The following is a 20,016-nucleotide window of genomic DNA, read 5'->3' as shown; positions in this document are numbered from 1 at the left end:
TCTGTAAGGTTAGTAGTAATGTCTCCTTTTTCATGTCTGACTTCAGTCATTTGAGTTTTCTTTTCTTTCTCAGTCAATCCAAGTGTTTGTCATTTTGTAATCTTTTCAAAGAACCAAATTTTGCATTTGTTGATTTTCTCTTTTGTCTTTCTGTGCTCTATTTGTTTGCCTTCATTCTAATTTTTTTTTTGTTGTTGAATTTGGATCCCAGGAACTCCTTCATAAGGGCTGGCTGGCCCAGATGGCAGGAACACAGTGTCCTCAGGCAGTTCAGTGCAGAGGCAGGGAGTTCAGTGCAGGCTTCTCCCTGAAGTGCAGTTTGTGTGAAATGCCCCTATGTAGAAAGACTCCTAGGCTCTTTTGTGACTTTTTTCCCCTCTCAGCCACCAGGAGCCCCTCTTGGTCGGTATCTTCTTTCCACAAAACGTATTAGAACTTGTTTTGTGGCCTCCCATACCGTCAGTCCTGGAGAATATTCGTGTACACTTGCAAAGAATATGTGTTCTGCTGTTGTTAAGTGTCTCGGTGTTCTATGGATGTCTAGCTTGTTCATAGTATTTTATTCAAGTTATCTCTTTCTTTGTTGATCCTCTGCATTGTTGTTCTATCCATTATTGAAAATGGGGCATTAAACTCTTTAACTATAATTGTCTTTGTCTTTTCAATTCCATAAATTTTTGCTTCCTGTATTTTGAGGTTCTTTTGTTATGTGAAAATATGTTTAAACTTGTCTTATTGACACAGTAACCAGTTTATCATTAGAAATATCTCTCTTTGTTTCTAGTAAAAATGTTTGTCTATTTTGTCTGATATTAATATTGCCACTTTAGCTATCTTTTCTGTACTGTTTACTTAGTATATTTTTCCCATCCTTTTACAGTAAACTTATTTGTGTTCTTGAATTTAAAGTGTCTTCTGTAGATAGCATATATTTGTATCATTTTAACAAAAGTTCCTTCTGCCAATTTCTCCATTTGATTTAATTTTTCCATCTATTTACTTTTAATTTAATAACTGATAAGGTAGAATCTATATCTTCCATTTTGTTATTTGTTTTTGTATGTCTTGTGTCTTTTTTATTTGTTTCTTCCTCTTTTACTGCTTTTTTTGTGTTAGATATTTTCTAGTACCCCATTTGATAAACCCTTCATTTCTTTCATAATATATTTTTTAGTTACCTTAGTTGTTTCCTTAGGATTATAATTAACATCTTGACATAAAACAATGTATTTTAGATTAATGCTAACTTAGTTTTAATAGTATATAAATCTTTGTTCCAATTTAGCTCCATTCCCTTCTCCCTCCTCTGTTATTATTGTCATACAAATTACACCTTTTATACATTAGAATTTCATCAACACAATTTTATAATTATTACTTTATGCAGTTGTCTTTTAAATAACAAAAGAAAAAGTTACAAAAATATATTTATATTTTTATCTTTTTAGTTACTGGTATTATTTCTTCATATAGGTTTGTGTTACTATCTAGTGTCCTTTCATTTCACTTGAAGGATACCCTTTAGTATTTATTGTAGGCCTGATCTGCTAGCAGTGAATTCTCTCAGTTTTTGTTTATCATTTTTAAGGATAGTTTTGCTGCATATAGAATTCTTTGTTGACATTTTTCTTTCAGCATTCTGGATGTTATACCACTGCCTCCTAGCATCAATGGTGTCTGATGAGAAATTAGCTGACAGTCTATTGAGGATCCCTTGTACATTAGAAGTCTCTTCTCGCTTTGAAGATTCTCTCTACGTCTTTTACCATTTGATTATGATATTTCTAGGCATGGACCTCTTTGATTTTGTCCTACTTGGTGTTCATTGAGATTCTTGTATATGAAGGTTAATTAATGTTTTTCATCAAATTAAGGAAGTTTTGGGCCATTATTTCTTCAAATTTTCTTTCTGCCCACTTCTTTCTTTCCTCTCCTTCTTGGGCTCCCAATATTGGTATTCTTGTTGACCCAACAAATCTCTGTTCATTTTTTTCATTCTTTTTTGCTCTGTTACTCAGTCTGGATAATCTCAATTGATCTTTCTTCAGGTTCACCAATTATTTTTTTCTTCCTGATTATCTTCGTCTGTTCAGGCTTCCATAGCAAAACACAGCAGACTAGATGGCTTATAAACAACAGAAAAAGTTTTTGAAGATTAAAAAAACCTTTTATTTAGAAAGACTGAAATGGTTGTATGCTAATTTGGACAGCTATTTTGTACAAGAAATGATTTGAAACTTTGGTTTTTGATATCTTCCAAGAGTTGGGTTCCATTATGCATGCTTTGTTCTTTCATTAAACCTGAGAAAATATACAATGATTTTTCAACAAGTGATTTATTCTCCCTTTCCATGTTTAGAAATCCGTATGATCCCTTCGACAGTTCCTTCTAGAAAAAACTCCTCTTCTTCCCCAGCCAGCCCCTGTGGGGTCCCCTTTACTGGCTCGGGGACTAGGACAGGAGGCAAGACATGTGCATGTTTCCTCAGTAGGATGAAATTTATTTCTCACAGTTCTGGAGACTAGAAGTTCAAAATCAGGGTGCCAGCATGGTCAGAGGGGGGCTCTCATCTAGGTCACAGACTTCTCATCCTGTCCTTACATGGTAGATGGATCTAGGGGTCTCTCTGGAGTCTCTTCTTTTGTAAGACACTAGTCCAGCCGTGGGCAAACTACGGCCCGCGGGCCGGATCCAGCCCGTTTGAAATGAATAAAACTAAAAAAAAAAAAAAAAAAAGACCGTACCCTTTTATGTAATGATGTTTACTTTGAATTTATATTAGTTCACACAAACACTCCATCCATGCTTTTGTTCCGGCCCTCCGGTCCAGTTTAAGAACCCATTGTGGCCCTCGAGTCAAAAAGTTTGCCCACCCCTGCACTAGTCTCATTCATTAGAGTCTTACCTTCATGACTTAAGCACTTCCCAAAGGCACCATCTCTTAAGACCATTACATTGGGCAATAGGATTTCACCATATCAATTTTGGGAGACACAAACGTTCTGACCATTGTGCGATTCAAATTTGCTGTTTCCTTTCACTGAACCTTTCTAGTGAATTTTTCATTTCATTTCAGTTATTGTATTTTTCAACTCTAGAATTTCTATTTAATGAGATATCATAATTTCTTTTAATTTTTTAGACCTGGTTTTCTTTACATTTTTTAACATATTTATAATGCTGATTTAATGTCTTTATTTAGTAAGTATAACTTCTTGCCTTCCTCAACAGTTTCCATTGACTGTGTGTGTTTTTTCTTTTACTATTATGGTCCATGCTTTTCTTTTTCTTTGTGTGTCTTGTAATTTTTGTTGAAAATATGGTATTTTAAATAATACAATGTGGCCACTTTGGAAATCAGATTCTCCCCTCCCCAGGATTTGTTGTTGCAATTTGTTGTAGTTGCTGCTGCTGCTATTTTGTTTATTTAGTAACTTTCCTGAACTAATTCAGTAAAGATTGTATTCTATATCATGTATGGCCACTGAAATCTCTGTTTAACATAGTGATTAGTTAATAATTAGACATAGATTTTCTTAAATCTTAAGCCAGTAAGTCTTCCAGCATTTACCAAAGGGCTTTTGTTTGTGTTTGACATATCTTCTACTCTTAAGCAGGCAGTTTACAACTTTGACTTACCCTTTACTTCTTGCTTGCAGAGAACCTCAAGGTAAACCAGAGGTGAGAGCTGAAGGCCTTCTTGGATTTTTCCTGGGGCTTAGCTCTTGATTGGAAAAGAAAACAAGCCAATAAATTTATTGTAATTTTAAAAACATTATTGTAATTTTTGTGTGAAGTGATTAGCAATAAAGTTTATGAACTGTAATCTCCCACATTAGCCATATTTTATTATTATCAGAATTATATAAAACATGCTTTGTAAATTTTGAGGTGCAATAAGAGGTTTAAACAGTTTGATAGGCATATGTATCTATGTGACAGAAAACACCCTGAGATAATGTGTTTCTTCTGATACAGAGCAGACCTTAGTCAAATATTATGTAATTTGAGACCTTTGCCTGAATAGTCAGTTAATAAGGGCTCTTAATTTATTAGATCATTGAGTATAGTGATTAACAAGCTTGAATTCTGGATCCAAACTGCCTGGATTTGAACCTAGACTTTGCCTCCTTTGTGAACTTAGGCAAAGTACCTACCCTCTCCATGCCTCAATTTCCTTATCTGTAGACCAGAGGCCCAATGCATGAAATTCATGCAAGAGTAGACCTTCCTTCCCCCAGCTGCCAGCACTGGCTTCCTCTCTGTAAAAAATCAATAAAATATATTTTAAAAATATATAGATGTACTATTTAAACATTTGCCACACTGGCACCCGGGACCCAGGCTTCCCTCGCAGCCTTGGCTTCATCTGGAAGATCATCCAGAAGGGCATTTGGTCTAATTAGCATATTACACTTTTATTATTATAGATCAGTGGTCGGCAAACTCATTAGTCAACAGAGCCAAATATCAACAGTACAATGATTGAAATTCTTTGGAGAGCCAAATTTTTTAAACTTAAACTGTATAGGTAGGTACATTGTTATTAACTTAATTAGGGTACTCTTTAGCTGGCCTTTGCTAAAAACGTCCTCAATCTGATTGAGGTACGTTCGCTGAGGTCGACCCCTTCCAACTCTCCCATCCACACTTGTCTTGTATACTTGTCAAACAGGGCACCTAAAAAAATGTTTCATTTTATAATAATAAAGCCACCAACACAAAAGAATTACAATTCTTAAATTGATGACAAAAATACCTGTAGGATTTGTAGCTGGTTGGAAAAATACAGGTAACTTTATGCTTCGAGTAGGTACTTTTGTCACCCACGTGCAATTTGTGGATGCGACTAGCACTAACCACTGCACAATGAGACTGCTGACTGACTGGCTCCCTCAACTCGTGCGTGAATCGCGCGTGCCTCCCCCGCACTGCATATCCTGCGGCCTGCCTGCGCCTCGTCTCCGTCACCTGACTGTCCGACACCCCCCACTTCTTCTAACACCACTTCTTCAAAATAGACTCTCCCAGGCCGAAAACCGACTTCTGCACATGGGTCACGAAGTTTCAATCGCACTGTACGTGCGTGCCTGCATGTGGTATTTTGTGGAAGAGCCACACTCAAGGGGCCAAAGAGCCGCATATGGCTCGCGAGCCGCGGTTTGCCGACCACTGTTATAGATGACAGTACTTTCCCTATTGAGGATTCAGTCGTTACATAAAAAGTCTTTAGATCAGTACCTGACAAATAATATGCACTATACTTATACAGAAGTAGAGAGTATAGTTTGATGAATCTTTTTTTAAAATATATTTTATTGATTTTTTACAGAGAGGAAGGGAGAGAGATAGAGTTAGAAACATCGATGAGAGAGAAACATCGATCACCTGCCTCCTGTACATCCCCTAGTGGGGATGTGCCGGCAACCAAGGTACATGCCCTTGACCGGAATCAAACCTGGGACCCTTCAGTCCGCAGGCCGATGCTCTATCCACTAAGCCAAACCAGTTAGGGCAAGTTTGATGAATCTTGATGAACCTATTGCCATCTTCAACAACTATCAATTCATGGAAAATCTTATTTTGCCTGTAACGCTAATTATTTTGAAGCACATATAAGATATTATATAATCTATAACACATTTTTTAATGTTAAGTATACAATTAACTCTTTAACAATGCAGGGTTTAGGGCAGCCGTGGGCAAACTACGGCCCGCGGGCCGGGATCCAGCCCGTTTGAAATGAATAAAACTAAAAAAAAAAAAAAAAAAGACCGTACCCTTTTCTGTAATGATGTTTACTTTGAATTTATATTAGTTCACACAAACACTCCATCCATGCTTTTGTTCCGGCCCTCCGGTCCAGTTTAAGAACCCATTGTGGCCCTCGAGTCAAAAAGTTTGCCCACCCCTGGTTTAGGGTCATCAACATACGTGCTGTCAAAAATCTGCATATAACTTTTGACTCCCAAAAAATTTAACTACTAATAGTCTACTGTTGACCAGAAGTCTTACTGATAACACAATCAATTAACACATGTTATATGTTAGACATATTATACATTGTATTGTTAAAATAAAGTAAGCTAGATAAAAGAAAATGTTAAGAAAATTATAAGGAAGAGAAAATAAAGTGCTGTGTGTATTTTTTGAAAAAATCCATGTATAAGTGAACCTGTGTAGTTCAAACCCATGTTGTTCAAGAGTCAACAGCTAAAAAACTAACAGCCTTAATATTATCAAATATTGAGTTGATTATTATGTTATAATTAGTTAATATTGTCTCTTAGTTCACTTTTAATATAGAGATTTCCCCCTCCCTCTTTGTCCTCCCATTGTTATCATTTATTGAAGAAACTGTCATTGTACTTTAGAGCTGCGTTGTTCAGTACTGTAGATACTACCTACATGTACATGTGGCTGTTGAGCACCTGAAATGTGACTGGTCCATTTACAGATATTTGTAAATTTAAAATACTCATGTTTCAATGACTTGGTATAAAAAATGAAGTATCTCATTAATTTTACAGCAGTCACTTATGATCCTTTAATTTATTAAAGATTGCAAAATGGTGATCAAATTCTTTTGTTCCTCTTCATGTACTAGCTAGAGTACTTACATAAAGAGAAACCTCCCCAATCAACTATTTGATCACACTTGATTACTACACAAAGTATATATATTTTGCATTGAAAAAGGACAAAAGGTTGATTCTTTCTTCTTAATTACCAGTTTCCAATCATCTCTCAAAAATGATCAATGAGTATTTTTATAATTTTATTATGAAATTATGAATTTAAACATATATTTTTGAAATCCACTACAGTTATTATGCTTATTAATACTCAGATTGTCCCATCATTAGCCAATGGGAGCCTCTTCAAATTGCCTCCTGTCCTAGACATGATCCTAGAAGCCTTTGATAGCTTCCTTGCTTTTTAGTATGACAGAAAGTTCCAGGCCCTGATTCCTTTTAGTGGGAAGCAATATTACAAAGCCACAGTCTGGCTTGCATAATGCTATCTTATTGGTTATTGTTTCTAGGCCTTTTCAGTGGTCAAAGCTAGGAAATACGTTTTTCCTTAAAAATAAAATCTCATAAATTTAGACTATATTTCCAATTCAGTTTTGGATCTATAGAGTTTTTATATAATTTCATCAATATTACATTTACATATTACTTTTCCCATGCCAAATGTATTAGTTCTCAATGACATCAGTATACTAATTTGCTTTCTCTAACACTATACAAACAACAGTTATAAAATAGCATTTATGTCACTACCACCACCAACATGATTACTTACTGAAGCATGTTTTTTGTTATTTGTAGTTTTTTTTCTCCTTTGGTGTGTACCTCAGAAGGAATATCCAGAAAAATTACTGTGTTTTAAAGCCACTCAAAATAGTGTCTTTCTGATGAATGTGTATTCTAATAGCTAGTTTCATTTTTCTTTTAATTTTTACGGATTGCTTTTGTTGTTGGAAACATCTAAAAATAATATGTCAACTTTTCAGAAAAACCAGTGTGGCAAATGTTTAAATAGTACATCCATATTGCTTGGATTTTAAGACTGTTTGGACAATGTGATAGGGAGAATTACAAATATATTTGGGGATCATATGCCAAGGGAATTAGCAAGATATAACTTTAATTTTTTCTGCTATGATTTTATCATGTGGCATAGAAAATCACCTGGAAAATCACTTGCCTTATACAATAGTAGTTTTTTCAAGTGAGATGTCACAATAGAAATGTACCATATTCCCACACTATTATAAATTTTGTTTACTTTTAGAGCAAATAGGTTTATAGATTATTTCTCATTTAAGTATTTCTTTTATAATACTACTAGAGGCCCAGTGCATGGATTTGTGCACTGGTGGGGTCCCTCGGCCTGGCCTGCAGGGATTGGGCAGAAACCGGCAGTCTGACATCCCCCAAGGGGTCCTAAAGTGTGAGAGGGCGCTCTGCAAAGTTGCTGTCACTTGGCAGTTCCTGTGTTGAGCATCTGCCCCCTGGTGATCAGTGTGCATCATAGTTACTGGCTGGTCATCCGGTTGCTTAGGCTTTTATATATATAGATATTCACATGGTTCAAAAGTCAAATCTATAAAACAAGAAATATTCCGTGGAGTCTGGCTTTTATTCCAGTTTCCTGCTCTCTATTTTCTCCTTCCAGTAGGTAAGATTAAAATTTTTTATAGTTGGTTCTTCTGTTTTTTACACAGTTGCATATATATTTCATATCCTGACCAAAGAAGTTCCACAAAATTCTGTGATTTTTTTTATTTTTCAAAGAGAGAGCTTATAATCTTTTTCTGTCATCTGAATTACAAAATATATCTTTTGATAAGCCATATTTTATAGATTGAAACTGAAAAAGAGTTGATATTATACATAAGCCAGGATTTTTAAGAAGAAAGGATGCTTTGGGTGGAAACTAGTAGCTGTTATCAAATATTTTAAAGACTTCCTAGGGAAGGAGGAAAGCATGCTGTGTGAATCCAGATAATATAGTAGGACCAATTTTTTTGAAGTTATAGAAATCCAGATTGAATTAGTCTGAAAAAAAAAATCCTGCTAGTAGATAAAACTAAAAATAGAATGGGCTTCCTCTTGGACTTTAAGTTCTTGGGGAGATTCATACATCCTTTAAAGGTTGAACTGATTAACTTCCATAGTCATTTGGTGATTCTGATTTCTGAAATTTTTCCTCACTTCTGTATGAATTATTCTGCCTAACAGGTCTTATTGTATAGTCCCTGGGTGATCACAATGTATTTACTTTAGGAATCAGTGACATTTAAAGATGTGGCAATAGACTTCACATTGGAAGAATGGAGGTTGATGGACCCTACACAGAGGGGCCTGCACAGGGATGTGATGCTAGAGAATTATAGGAATCTTGTCTCCCTGGGTAAGTATATGCATCTGCCCATTTGACCAGGTTTGCTGAATTTTGGCATTAAAATCTCATAATCTTAGGAGCATATTGTTGGGAGTTAGCTATTCCTCACTCTTAACTAAATGGCCTACCCATTGCAGAGTAAGAAATACATATTTCATTGGAATCTTGGAGATTGTTGACAATTCCTGATTTAGAACTAAAATTTTTTCTAGTCACTCTTATAAGTATCTGTTTGTTCCTTTTCTTTCTAAACAGATTATTCTCATGATCTGTTATCCCAACAAACTTGGGGTCATAGTGTTGAACTTTGAAATACCTTTGTAATTCTCTGACACCCATTATATAGTACAGTGATGGTGAACCTATGACACGCCTGTCAGAGGTGACACGCGAACTCATTTTTTTTGGTTGATTTTTCTTTGTTAAATGGCATTTAAATATATAAAATACATATCAAAAATATAAATCTTTGTTTTACTATGGTTGCAAATATCAAAAAATTTCTATATGTGACACGGCACCAGAGTTAAGTTAGGGTTTTTCAAAATGCTGACACGCCGAGCTCAAAAGGTTCGCCATCACTGATATAGTAGAATGTTCTACTGGTGGGAATGACCCACATCAGTCCTTTCCATATGCCAAGCACTAGCCACTTGAGCACTTGAAATGTGACTAGTCCAATTGAAGAACTAAATTTTAAATTTTATGTAATTTTAACTAATTCAAATTTAAATAGCTACATGAAACTATTGGCAGTTGTTATTGGATAGCACATCTATAGAACTTTCTACAATAGCCACTCTGCACAGGAGATTAAGAGCTGAGACTGAATTTGGCAATAGTTCTTCTCATAGGCACAATCAAATCCTATTCCTTTTTTTCTGAACAGGGCTTACAGTTTCCAAACCTGATATGATATCTCGTTTGGAGGATAAAAAAGGACCATGGGTGGTAATGAGAGAAATTTCAAGAGCCCCCTATCCAGGTGAGTTCATAAGAACCAGGAATATGGGATTTATTCCATGGATGAGTCAGAATATCTGAAATATTTTGGAGAGTATCTTTTCTCAAAGCTATCTCAGAGGAAAAGATTCTTTCTCTTCCTCTGTCCCTATACCTTTCTCCCTCTCTTCCTTCCCCCTCCCTCCATTTCCTTCTCTTTTTCCCCCTCTCCCCTCTCTTAGTCCTCTACTTTTTGTTCCTGTTCCATCCTACTTTGCTTTCTCGGATTAATGATTTTTTAATCAAATCTTTATTGTTGAAAGTATTACATATGTCCCCTTTTTCCTCCCATTGACCCCTTCTAGCCCACCCTCTGCCCCAGGCCTTCACCAACCTATTGTCTGGGTCCATGGGTTATGCATATATGCATACAAGTTCTTTGGTTGATCTTTTCCCACCCAGCCACCCACCCCTAACTTCCCTCTGAGATACCACAGTCTGTTCCATGCTTCTGTGTCTCTGGATCTATTTTGTTCATCAGTTTATTTTGTTCATTAGATGCCACATATGAGTGAGATCATGTGATACTTGTCTTTCTCTGACTGACTTATTTCACTTAGCATAATACTCTCCAGGTCCCTCCATGCTGTCTCAAAGGGTAAGAGATCCTTCTTTTTTACTGCTGCATAGTATTCTATAGTGTAAATGTACCACATCTTTTTTTACCCATTCATCTGCTAATGGGCAGTTGCGCTGTTTCCACATCTTAGCTATTGTAAATTGTGCTGCTATGAACATAGGGATGCATACATTCTTGGATTCATGATTTTTAATTACTGTTCTTTTATTCCTTCTTTATTCAAACATACATAAAATATTCCTTTCAATTCTATTGTCTCCAATTAAATTTATATTTTTTCTTTGTTTAATCATTATCTGATATGGTTTTCATTTATTAATTTTTCTGAAAATGCTTTCTTGAGAATCAACACTGATTTATTTTAAGCTAAACATACTTGGTCATTATTTGACTTTCTTCATCTATAAGCCTGTTGAAACTTTAGAGGTTCTTAATTGAGAATACAAACAAGCTTGGATATTGTGGACAATCTCTCAGATTTGGATTTTCAACTAATTAAGAATACAAACAAAAAATCAGTTGGGAATCAAAATAAAGTATTTATATAATCAGTGTCTGTATACTGTGAACTGGGTTAGTGTTTCGTGAAAAGACTGTGTATGCAAATCAGCCCCCAAATTCCAAAGGATTTGAGAGGCCAAAGAACAAAGCAGACAAGTCTAGCTTGTCAGTTTAAAGAGTTTTAATAGAGAGCTTACAGAAACACAGTCCTAGGTGGGTGCAGGACAACATGGATCCTTGCCCCATTCACCCCCAGACCACCTGTTCTACACCTTCCTAAGAAATGGACCTAGTACTCCAAAAGGAATGCAAGGTGATATAGTAGAACAAAAGGACCAGATAATGGGGGCTCTGGCCCCAGGGCAAGATAACATTGAGGGTACCTTTCCTAGGAGGAAGGACTAATGGTGGAGGAAGGAATAATGGTAATTCACGATTAACCTGGAGTCTCTGTACACATTCATAGTGTTCCCAAGGGGAAAGGGAATAGCGTTAAGGGTTCAGAAGGATTAGTTTTTAAATGGAGTCAACTATATATGCACAGTTAGGTACTAGTCTACAGCAGTAAGATGGACCAGGTCCCTGCCCTCATGAAGATTACTTTTTGAGAAATAGATAATTAACATGTAAATGAACAAAAACAAGCTAAATAGTGATAGTAATAACATTTAGCTGTGAGATAAACTGAGGGGTATGAAAGAGTAACTGGAATGGGGAATGAGGCTGCCACCTTATAGTGTGGTCAAGGAAGACTTCTGAGGAGGTGACATTTAAGTGGAAACTTGAAGGACCAGAAGAAGCCAGCCAGGGGAAGAGGAAAAGAGGAACATTCCAGGCAAATAACCTGATAGAGAAAATAATGTAATGTGTTCTAGAAACCAAAGGAAGCTGCTGTGATGAAGCATAAATGAGCAGGAGACTGGTGTAGAATAAGATTAGAGACACAGGAGACTGCCTATTCAAGGGTTTGTAGATGATGGTAAGGAGTATGGATTTTAATCAAAGTGAGTGTGAAGGCATTGAAAAATTTTAATCAAGGATAACCCTGTTTATGGAAATTGAATTTAAGGGCATAAAGTAATCAGTTAAGAGACTGTTAAAAATATTCTAGGCAAGAGATCATAGTAAATTTGATTAAGGATGATAGTAGTGGAGATGAAAAGAAATAAGTGGGTTCTATTTCATTTGAGCATTTTATTATGATGCCATCCATACTTGCATATGTGTTACTTATGTTGTTTTATATATTAAACTAGAGGCCCGGTGCACAAAAATTTGTGCACTCAGGGGGGTCCCTCAGCCTGGCCTGTGCCCTCTCGCAGTCTGGGACCCCTTGGGGGATGACCACCTGCTGGCTTAGGCCCGCTCCCCAGGGGATTGGGCCTAAACTGGCAGTCAGACATCCCTCTGGCAGCCTGAGAGCCCTTGGGGGATGTCCACTTGCCAACGGGGAGCAGGCCTAAGCTGCAGTCAGACATCCTTAGCACTGCTGAGGAGGCGGGAGAGGCTCCCACCACCACCGCTGTACTGGCAGCCATCAGCCTGGCTTGTGGCTGAGCAGAGCTCCCCCATGTGGGAGCGCACTGACCACCAGAGGGCAGCTCCTGCATTGAGCGTCTGCCCCCCTGGTGGTCAGTGTGTGTCATAGTGACCAGTCATTCCCAGTTTTTCTGCTGTTAGGGTCAGTTTGCATATTACCCTTTTACTATATAGGATAGAGGCCTGGTGCAAGGGTGAGGGCCAGCTGGTTTGCCCTAAAAGGTGTCCTGGATCAGGGTGGGGTCCTGCTGGGGTGCCTGGCCAGCCTGGGTGAGGGGCCTAGGACTGTTTTCAGGCTGGCCACACCCCCTTCAGGGTGGGGGTCCTGCTGGTGTGCCTGACCAGCCTGGGTGAGGGGCTGATGGCTGTTTGCAGGTTGGCCACAGCCCCTTCAGGGTGGGGGTCCCCGCTGGGGTGCCTGGTCAGCCTGGGTGAGGGGCTGATGGCTGTTTGCAGGCTGGCCACAGCCCCTTCAGTGTGGGGGTCCCCACTGGGGTGCCTGGCCAGCCTGGGTGAGGGGCTGAGGGCCATTTTCAGGCTGGCCACACCCCCTTCAGGGTTGGGGGGTCCTGCTGGGGTGCCTGGCCAGTCTGGGTGAGGAGCTGATGGCTGTTTGCAGGCTGGCCAAGCCCCCCAGCGGGGACCCTCACCCCATGAGGGTGTGGCCAGCCTGGGTGAGTGGCTGATGGCTCTTTGCAGGCTGGCCACAGACCCCAGCCACCCAAGCTCCCAGTGGAGGCTGGCTGGAAGCAGGTATCTGGGATTTATTTATCTTCTATAATTGAAACTTTATTGCCTTAATTGGAGGCCACAGCCGGCCAGGGAAGGCAGAAGTTTGGCTTCCTCCATCGCCAGAGCAACCATGCCTCCTGCTTGCTCCAGCTCTGTGGCTGCCAGCCACCATCTTGGTTGGTTTAATTTGCATATAGTCGCTCTGATTGGCTGGTGGGCGTGGCTTGGGGCATAGCGGAGGTGCAGTCAATTTGCATGTTTCTCTTTTATTAGATTAGATCAGTGATGGCGAACCCATGACACGCGAACTCATTTTTTTTGGTTGATTTTTCTTTGTTAAATGGCGTTTAAATATATAAAATAAGTATCAAAAATATAAGTCTTCGTTTTACTATGGTTGCAAATATCAAAAAATTTCTATATGTGACATGGCACCAGAGTTAAGTTAGGGTTTTTCAAAATGCTGACACGCCGAGCTCAAAAGGTTCGCCATCACTGGATTAGATAGTATATATTTTTTTAAAGATTGAATAAAAAGTAGACATTGGAGATACCCCATGGGAGCTAAAGCTACTAAAGTGTCTAAAAAGGTAAAAAGGGATGAAAATCTAGAATGGAAAAGGAGGGAATCTAGAATGGAATAGACAGGGAGGCCACCTCCCCTGTTGTATCACTAGGAAAGATGGAGAAGACATAGGTCAACTGGTAGTGGGAAGATGGAGGCATTTTATTTTAATAGCACCTATATTCTCAATAAAATATAAAGCAAGACCATCAATATATCGTGACAATAAAGAGTTGAGAGAGAGGGAAAGTTAAATATTTTATGGTACATAGAATTCACCGGGAAAGCCATGTTGACCTGAAGTTTTTATTGTGCAAGGCCTTTAATTACAGCTTCTATTCCTTTTGTAGTTTTAGAACTATTTCCTTTTCTTTTTTTTCAATAAATTAGGTTTATTGATCTATCTAATCTAACATTTAAATTTTATGGCACACTGCCCTCTGCTGATTTTTTAAATGTCTATGTGGATCTGAAGTGATCTCTTTTTATGTGTGAGATTAATTTTTTTGTTTCCTATCTTTTAATCAGTCTTGCAAGGGTTTATCAATCTTATTTGGCTTTTAAAGAATAATTTTTATTATTTCTATTGTGTGTTTAATTTGTTTCATTATGTCTCTTATTTCATTATTTTTACCTTCTTAGGGTTTAATTTACTGACCTTTTCTTATATCATTGATTTTCAGCCATTTTTAAAATATTTAAGGTTACCAAGACTGTATCACATCTTTTGTTATATAGCACCTTCATAACTATTGAGTTCGAAGTATTTGATCATTTCTACTGTTATGTCTTTGGCCTTCAGGTTATTGTGCAATATTTTTCTTTATTTTGAACTATATGGGGATTTTCTAGTAAGCTTCTTACCTTAAATGCAATTGTGTCTCTCTCCGGTTGATATTCCTCTCTCTCTCTCCCTCACCTCCCTCCCTTCAACTCTCTAGAAATCAATGGAAAGAATATCCTTGGGTGAGGATTTTTAAAAAGAGAAATTGAAGTTGATGCTAAAGGAAAATGAAAGAGAAATATTTGAGAGACTTATTCTCAAATATTCTAGGACCATTACCATAAATGACTTTTTTGAATAGAGGAAAACTCCTTGAATTTACTAATTTGGCTCATTGCTCAACCAGCCTCCCTTAACTTTAGCTCCTTCTTCCTAGAAAAGAAGGCCAATTTACAAGCAGTTAAAAACAACATATTCAGTGTCAGCCCAAGTTTTCCTCTTATTCAGTTCAGTAAGAACTCCCTAACATAGAAAATGGACTCATTTGATTTTTCTTTTTCCCCTCCCCAGAGTTGGAGACCAAACCAGCAACCAAATATGCTATACTAACAGAGGATATCTTTGAAGATTTGTCACAGGAGACCAGAGTAGATAAACTTGCAGAGAATGGTCTATGGCACTCCAGAATGGGAGGATTATGGAAATGGAATGACAGGATATTGAGACTGCAAAATAGTCAGGAGAGTCAGAGCCAAAGAATAGTTACACAGAAGAAAATTCACACTGGCCAAAGAGGCATTAAATTTGGGTCTATATTTTGTCCAGAACCAGGAGTTACCACAGAAGAGTTCCACAGCAAATGCCAAAATCATGAGGAAAATTTCACAGAGAATTTAGATTTGAATACAGATACCCATTTGGGGAAGAAAAATTGCAAGGATACGGAAGGCAGCAATGCTATAAAGCCTGCTTCAGAACTTACTTTAAGGGGAAAAAATAATAACAAAGAAAAACCCTATAAATGCAGTACATGTGAAAAGGCCTTTTGTTATAGGTCATTACTCATTCAGCATCAAAGAACTCACACTAAAGAAAAACCTTATGAATGTAATGAATGTGGGAAAATGTTTAGTCAGCCTTCATATCTTAGTCAACATAAAAAAATTCACACTGGAGAAAAACCCTATAAGTGTAACGAATGTGGAAAGGCCTTTATTGCTTCTTCATCACTGATGGTACATCAGAGAATTCATACTAAGGAGAAACCTTATCAGTGTAATGTCTGTGGAAAATCTTTTAGCCAGTGTGCACGTCTTAATCAGCACCAGAGAATTCAAACTGCAGAGAAGCCCTATAAATGCAGTGAATGTGGGAAGGCTTTTAGTGATAAATCAAAACTTGCACGACATCAAGAAACTCACAATGGAGAGAAACCCTACAAATGTAATGATTGTGGGAAAGCCTTCAGGAATAAGTCATATCTTAGTGTACATCTGAAGACCCATACTGAAGAGAAACCATATAAATGCAATGAGTGTGGAAAATCCTTCAAGAATACCACAATTTTTAATGTTCATCAGAGAGTTCATACTGGAGAGAAGCCCTTTAGATGTAATGAATGTGGAAAAGCCTATAGAAGTAATTCAAGCCTTATTGTACATATAAGAACTCATACTGGGGAAAAACCCTATGAATGTAATGAATGTGGGAAAGCATTCAACCGTATAGCAAATTTCACAGAACATCAGAGAATTCATACGGGAGAAAAACCTTATAAATGTAATGAATGTGGGAAAGCATTCATTAATTATTCATGCCTTACAGTACACCACAGAATGCATACAGGAGAGAAACCTTATAAATGTAGTGAATGTGGAAAGGCCTTCATGCGTTCCTCATCTCTAATTATACATCAACGAATTCATACTGAAGAGAAACCTTATCTATGTAATGAATGCGGGGAATCTTTCAGAATAAAATCACACTTAACTGTACATCAGAGAATTCATACAGGAGAGAAACCATATAAATGTACTGACTGTGAAAGGGCATTCACCAAAATGGTAAATCTTAAGGAGCATCAGAAAATTCATACTGGAGTGAAACCCTACAAATGCTGTGATTGTGGAAAATCCTTCAGAACTAAGTCATACCTTATTGTACATCAAAGGACCCATACTGGAGAAAAACCATATAAATGTAATGAATGTGAGAAAGCTTTTACTAATACATCACAGCTTACTGTGCACCAAAGAAGGCATACTGGAGAAAAACCCTATAAATGTAATGAATGTGGGAAGGTTTTCACAAGTAACTCAGGATTTAATACCCATCAGAGAACACATACTGGAGAGAAACCATTTAAATGTAATGACTGTGGGAAAGCATTTAGCCAGATGATACATGTCACAGAACATCAGAAAATCCATAGTGGAGAGAAACCCTATAAATGTGATGTGTGTGGAAAAGCCTTCAGGAGGGGTTCATACCTTACAGTGCATTGGCGAACACATACTGGAGAAAAGCCCTATACATGTAAAGAATGTGGAAAAGGTTGTATTACTCTCTCACAGCTAACTCTACATCAGCGAATTCATACTGGGGAGAAGCCGAATAAATGTGAAGAATGTGGAAGAGCCTTTAGAACAAACTCAGACTTTACTGTACACCTAAGGATGCATACTGGAGAAAAACCCTATAAATGTAATGAATGTGGAAAAACCTTTAGGAGTAGCTCCAGCCTTACTGTACATCAAAGAGTACATCAGAGAAAAACTCAGTTAATATAAAGAATAATAAGTCATCCAGTTGTCTATAAGAAAAATCATAATCTGTATATATAATGAAAGTGGGAAGACTTTCAGGAATCAATTTACCAGAAGATACAGAAAAAAATAGTCTATAAACATATGAATGAGGAAAAACATTTAATCATATTAAATCTTATAAGGAAATTCACAATGGAGTGCAATAATGGACAAATGAAAGCCTTCATCCAGGTTTGATACTTTATTCATGTAACAGGTTATCTTTAATGAATTGCCTATATACTTTTGCCTTTTTTTCCTATTGGTTTGTTTAATAAATCTGGAAGTGCTCTTTTATACATTTTAGATATTCATCTTTTGTCATCTGTGTTGCAGATGTTTTTCTTAATCTAGCATTTGTCTTTCTATTTTTATATAATAGAAGTCACCATATTTTTATTTTTATAGTAAAATATATTTTTTTTCATTTTTCCTTTTTTTCTTGATGTACTATTTTAGTTAAAGGGTCTCCTTAATTCTTAGGTTATACATAGTCTCCTAAATTTGTTTCTAAGATTCTGGAAATTTTATTTTTTACATTGAAGTCTTTAACCCTTCTGGACTGGAGGGCTATTGATAGAAGATCAACTCCAAATGGCCATTAACCTATGAAAATATTATGAACCTAAATAGTACTCAGGGAAATGAAAATTACAACATTCTCTGAGATATTACTTTCACTTCATGGAGTTGGCAAAATTAAAAGATTTGTGAGTGGGGTTTGGGAAACCATGTACTCTTACCAAAAGGTTAAAAATAAAAAGCTTTGACCCAGAAGTCTATCCCACAGAAATAACAGCATTAATGCATAAGAATACACATAAAGACAAAATGAATGGCTACTAATAGGAGAATGGTTGAATGAATTGTGATATATCCTGATGTGTGAAATAGCATAAGAGTAATTTTTAAAATGAGTTATATCTACAATAATTGATTCCAAGGCATTTGCATAATTTTTGGTAAGTAACTGCTTTCTTACAGATATGTATATGTGTAATATTTCATTTTTGTTAAATAATTACACCCATTTCTGTATTCCTGTGTGTATGTGATTAGATGAACATGGAAACAGGTATGGAAGAATCCACACCAGACAGTTAACATTGGTTAACTTGAAGGAAGGTGGAGAAGAGGAGAAGTAGGTGATGAGTAAGGAAAAAGACTGGGGAAAAAGAGAAATGAAAGTGCAACATGTATGGTACAAAATTCTATGTAAAATTATGTATTTGTGTGAACTTTTGAGATCCATGAATGAAGGGATGGTCTCCAAAACTTGATGGCTGTTTCAGAGTTGGTGGAGTATCAGGTGTTTTTTGTTTAACTTTTCTGCATTTTTCTATATTTTTTTGTTTTTCTTTCCAATGAGCATGTAATATTTATATAAACAGGAAAAACCTATTTTTCTTGTGCAGCTAATTCATTGGACACCTGATATATGCTAGGAATCACCCTGGATGCTGGATGTACATTGGTGTGGGGAGGTCTGGTCATGGATCTAAGAATGTGGGAATTGGTTTTGATGCTGCCTAGATTCCAAAGTTACACAGCACTTCACTCCCCCAACCCTCTGTGTTTCATTTGGAGGAGGTAATAGAAATTTTATATAGATGGAAAACATATTCAAGAATATCTAGACTTGTGTCTATCCTGTAGAGAAGAAGACCACAAGCCTCAGAAAGAAGTTCTACTTTTAACATGGTGCCAAAATAAAGGTCCTAATAGTAGTAAGTTTTATGTATAGCCTCACAGAACATTGGAGTATAGAGAGAGGAAATAGACCAGGACTCCCAAGTCCACATTGAAGGCTAGGAATACTAAGAGAGTCCTGGGAAACCAGAAGCTGTGGACCTGACACCAGAAGGCTCTAACACAGCGGTTTTCAACCTGTGGGCCGTGACCCCTTTAGGGGTCGAACGACCCTTTCACAGGGGTCGCCTAAGACCATCGGAAAACAGATATATAATTACATATTGTTTTTGTGATTAATCACTATGCTTTAATTATGTTCAATTTGTAACCATGAAATTGGGGGTCACCACAACATGAGGAACTGTATGTATTAAAGGGTCGTGGCATTAGGAAGGTTGAGAACCACTGCTCTAACAGATCATGGGCCTGATACCCAGAGAGAACAAGGCATGATGAGCTATGCTTCAGTGAAGACTGAAGGAAAGAAAGTCAGATGTCCCTCTTACAATGTGTACAATGGACAAGTACATTTATACTAATAATCTATACTAATAAAAGTGTAATATGCTAATTAGACCGGGTCAGCCAGACATCTTCCGGTCATCTGGTCCTCCTTCTGGACAAAGCCACAGTGGCAGGGGCCAAGGCAGAAGCGGTTAGGGGCAATCAGGCCAGCAGGGGAAAGCGGATGGGGCGATCAGGCCAGCAGTCAGAGGCAGTTAGGGGCGATCAAGCAGGCAAGCAGAGTAGTTAGGGGTGACAAGGCAGGCAGGCAGGTGAGCGGTTAGGAGCCAGTGGTCCCGGATTGCAAGAGGGATGTCTGACTGTTGGTTTAGGCCCAATCCCGTAGTGGGACATCCCCCAAGGGGTCCAGGATTGGAGAGGGTGCAGGCCAGGCTGAGGGACCACACCCCATGCATGAATTTCATGTACCGGGCCTCTAGTATTTAATATTGGGAA

The 20,016-nt window shown here is 37.6% G+C and overlaps 1 protein-coding gene and 1 non-coding gene across 6 annotated transcripts in view; one reads left to right on the top strand and one right to left on the bottom strand.

The window, feature by feature from the left end:
* The window catches only part of LOC102440258 (zinc finger protein 624), a 65,316-nt gene extending 47,651 nt beyond the window's left edge, over window positions 1-17,665 (top strand). For 2 of the 5 annotated variants that reach the window (XM_014447784.2, XM_023746646.1), the window contains exons 5-7: window positions 8,797-8,923; window positions 9,804-9,899; window positions 15,128-17,665. In XM_014447784.2, the coding sequence (XP_014303270.1) occupies window positions 8,797-8,923; window positions 9,804-9,899; window positions 15,128-17,346 (2,442 nt within the window). In that variant the 3' untranslated portion in view covers window positions 17,347-17,665. The remainder of the gene's footprint in view (window positions 1-8,796; window positions 8,924-9,803; window positions 9,900-15,127) is intronic. The other 3 variants (XM_023746648.1, XM_023746647.1, XM_023746654.1) reach the window with 2 other exon arrangements.
* On the bottom strand, window positions 2,371-2,494 carry LOC111823831. Its single transcript, XR_002826940.1, has one exon. It is a non-coding gene; the product is annotated as a small nucleolar RNA SNORD22 (small nucleolar RNA).
* Window positions 17,666-20,016: the final 2,351 nt, after the last annotated feature.

Source organism: Myotis lucifugus, unplaced genomic scaffold (assembly GCF_000147115.1).
Source record: "Myotis lucifugus unplaced genomic scaffold, Myoluc2.0 scaffold_715, whole genome shotgun sequence".
Lineage (NCBI taxonomy): Eukaryota > Metazoa > Chordata > Mammalia > Chiroptera > Vespertilionidae > Myotis > Myotis lucifugus.
Note: the sequence above shows the minus strand (reverse complement) of the source record. Positions and strands in the feature narration are given on the sequence as shown.